General features: G+C 45.9%; 1 protein-coding gene across 1 annotated transcript; it reads right to left on the bottom strand.

The window, feature by feature from the left end:
• Positions 1-824: 824 nt before the first annotated feature.
• On the bottom strand, positions 825-2,441 carry MAS1 (MAS1 proto-oncogene, G protein-coupled receptor). The gene has a single exon (XM_032593330.1). It carries the CDS (start codon positions 2,408-2,410, stop codon positions 1,433-1,435), a length of 978 nt encoding a protein of 325 aa, XP_032449221.1. The 5' UTR covers positions 2,411-2,441; the 3' UTR covers positions 825-1,432.
• Positions 2,442-3,325: the final 884 nt, after the last annotated feature.

The raw sequence follows: 3,325 nt of genomic DNA, 5'->3' as shown, positions 1-3,325 counted from the left end.
GGAGTGAATAGTTTACTCCCCTAGACCCACACAAAGCATGGCCACTTTCATGGGGCACCTAGAAGGGGCAGAATGAGATGAAACGTAGTAACGTAGTCTATGGGCCACAGTGGGTTTCACGGGTGAAACCCAGGACACACTGTCTAAAGACTCAGACACAAGTCATGGCAAGCAAGCAGAGCACTAAGGTACTGACAAAGCCCTGCAAAGATTTTCTTGGGAAAAATGCCCAGGGCCCCTCCGAGATGTGGCCACTCTCATCAGCCCCTGCTGTGGTGCCTTCTCCCAAGACTAGAGCAAAGAAGTGCTCAGGAGGAGAGGAAGTCCGAAGCACAGCAACCTGCATCAGGCTGCAGGTGAGAACCTTGTGGCCATAAATAACCCATCACTTCATCATTTCATTTCATGGGGGTGGGATGGGAGGCTCCAAAAGCACAATCACCCTCACAAAGTCATGAATTGAGTTCCATTCATGAAAACTTATATCAAGCAAAGGATTTCCCAACAGACTTTCATTACATCAAGCATTCCCACAGAGGGAAGGAAAAGTCATGTGAAACTCCTCTACTGGTGGCCAAATGTGTTTCTTCACAACCTCAGATGATGCTCTAACACATGGCTAGTTGGATGTTATAACTTCTGCAGATGTTTTCAGTAGAGGTGCCGTGCTGTGAAAGGTTTTCACGCTTCAAGCAGACAGAAGACCTTCATAAATTTACATTTAACATTTGAAAACACACAGCAGTATTTGTATATAATAGAGCTGTGTGTGTGTGTGTGTGCGCGCACGCGTGTGTGCATGTATGTGTGTGTGTTACAAATCAGAAGAGTGTATTTCTTCTTCCACTTCAAGGAGTGAGGAAAAGACTAACATTTATTGAACGTTGACAATGTGCCAAGCGCTATTCACACTGTATCTCCCCATTTTATCCTCACTACAAGCCTGGGGACTATTACTATTAAACATTTTATAAGAGAGGAAATGGGGTTCTGAGAGGTCAAACCACTTGCCTGAGGTCACACAGGCAGCAAATGACAGAGTCGATCTGACTCCAAAGCCCATGTTCTTCCTGCCATATCGCGCCACCTTCTCAAGTTCCAGCAAGTGCTTTCATTAACTTTTCCTGTACTCATCTGTAAACCGTCCTGCTAGAGTAGTTTCTACAGTTCATGGGAAAATGTTGCTGGAAGAGCTGAGGAGGAACAAAATGGTTTTTTATAGGTACAGAAATGATAGAGGTCCGACACATTTTTAGGCTTTTTCAGAAGATACAGTGCAAGAATACAGTCTAGCCTCCTCATTAGTCTCTCATGCACATGGGATGGGGTGTCCTTCTGTGTCTTATTTAGGACATATGGAAGTGGTATTCCAAACACAAAGTACAAATGATCTGTGTCCCACCATTTTGTCCACTGTTCCCTGCCACGGTGCTCAGACCACAGTCTCAATCGTGGTGGTGTTACCATTGTCTTCCTGGCGCCTGGGTTGCATTTCATCTTTGAAAGCCCTGGTCAGAACCACTTTTAAGGACTCCTTGAACCGCTTCTTCCTACTACTGCCCACAAAGAAGTAAATAAAAGGGTTGGCGCTGCTGTTGATGGTGGAGAAGAGAAGAGAAATGTCGTGTAAGTTCCCGAAGGCTGACCAATACTCATAATACAGCAGGTAGAGGAGCCTCATGGGCATGGCGAAAATGAGGAATATGATGATGGTGACCATGATGACCATGTACAGCTTTGAGGAATGGGCCGTCCACGTGTTCTTGCGGATCTTAATCACCAGGATGGTGCTGGACACCACCATGAGAGGAGTAAAGACCAGGAAGCTCAGGGTGGCTATAAAGATGATCACTGCCCTGCAGTCACTTCGAGAGTGACCCTGTCTTTCACTGTCAATGCACATGACATATTCCATGGTGGTCACTAAGCATGACAGTGCCCACAGGAGGGCACAGACAAACGCCGACTGGTGCTTGGGGCGATGGCATCGGTACCAGATGGGGTACAGGACAGACAGGCACCTCTCCACGCTAATGGCCGTCAACAGATAGAGGCCCGTGTTGTAGCCAAACAGAAATGTCACCGATAATGTGACAATAGTGTAGTAATAGCCAGAAGAGAGCTCATAATCTAAAGCATAGTCGACCGACAGAATAAAAATACAAAAGAGCAGTGAGATGTCTGCTATAGATAAGTGGGTGATGTAGACGGTGAAGGGGTTTCTTTTCATCCTGAAGCAGAGGAACCAGAGGAGGAGCCCATTTTCAACAAAGCCCAGAGGGGAAATGCTCATAATCACCCAGTGCACAACCGGGATTTCCCGATGCAGGTCCCCGACCGAGGTGTTCCTGGCAGTCGAGGTGTTTGTGGACTTCTCATCGACGGACGATGTCATGTTCGACACCTCCATGAGGAGGCCGGGGGGCAGGGGCTCTTCAGGTAATTTTCTGTAAACAAGTAAAACAAAAACACACCATGAAAAGTGAGGCATTGGGGTAGCAGGGAGAATCTCAGCTATGGGTCATAAACTTCATGTTGCTAACAAATATGTTTAGACTGTACAACTGTCTCTCTGACAATGATAAAACTAGACATTTCTGCAGAGAAGAGAACTGACTTAATGACTTGTTGATCCTCCAATAGCCCTTAATCCTGTATTATTGTTTGCTTGTGGCTCAGAGCCAACAGGGATCCAGCAAAGCAGAGAGGGGCAGAACTCTTGGGGTCCATTTCCCGTCTGGCCCAACTTTCTGAATGGCATTTTGAAAATCAATCATCTCCCATCACTCTGTCTCCCATCCTGAGGAACCAGATTAATCGCATTCACATGCAAAGACAAAATATATGTGTGGTCCATGTTGTCATTGTTATTATTTTTTTGATGCAGAAAGTGCCACAAGCAATGCGTAAATGATCGGGAAGAGGTACCCAAATTATGTTCAACAGTGTTCCAATATTTTTGAAAGTGTGAACAATTAGAAGGCATTTTTGTCTTATGTGGTTTCAATACCTGTGGCAAAACCAGACACCTATCCAGCCTAGGTGTGTGGTGCAAGCCAACGTGCCCGGAGGGACAGATGGTGAGCCCTTGCGAGGTGTGGTCGTCTCCCCACAAGGCACAGGCCAGACCATGCAGGAAAACACTACTGATGTTCAACAAAGCACTCACTTGAAACCAATAAAAATGCTAAATATTTGAGACTGCAAAGCAAAGATTCTCAGAAATTTTCTATCACACTTTTATGAATTGTGAACTAAATTGTATGCACAGGCCCCGCCCTCATCCTGTTACATAACAAACACACAGATGCCACTTCCTCCCCCT

Source organism: Lynx canadensis, chromosome B2 (genome assembly GCF_007474595.2).
Source record: "Lynx canadensis isolate LIC74 chromosome B2, mLynCan4.pri.v2, whole genome shotgun sequence".
In the NCBI taxonomy this organism is placed as follows: Eukaryota; Metazoa; Chordata; class Mammalia; order Carnivora; family Felidae; genus Lynx; species Lynx canadensis.
Note: the sequence above shows the minus strand (reverse complement) of the source record. Positions and strands in the feature narration are given on the sequence as shown.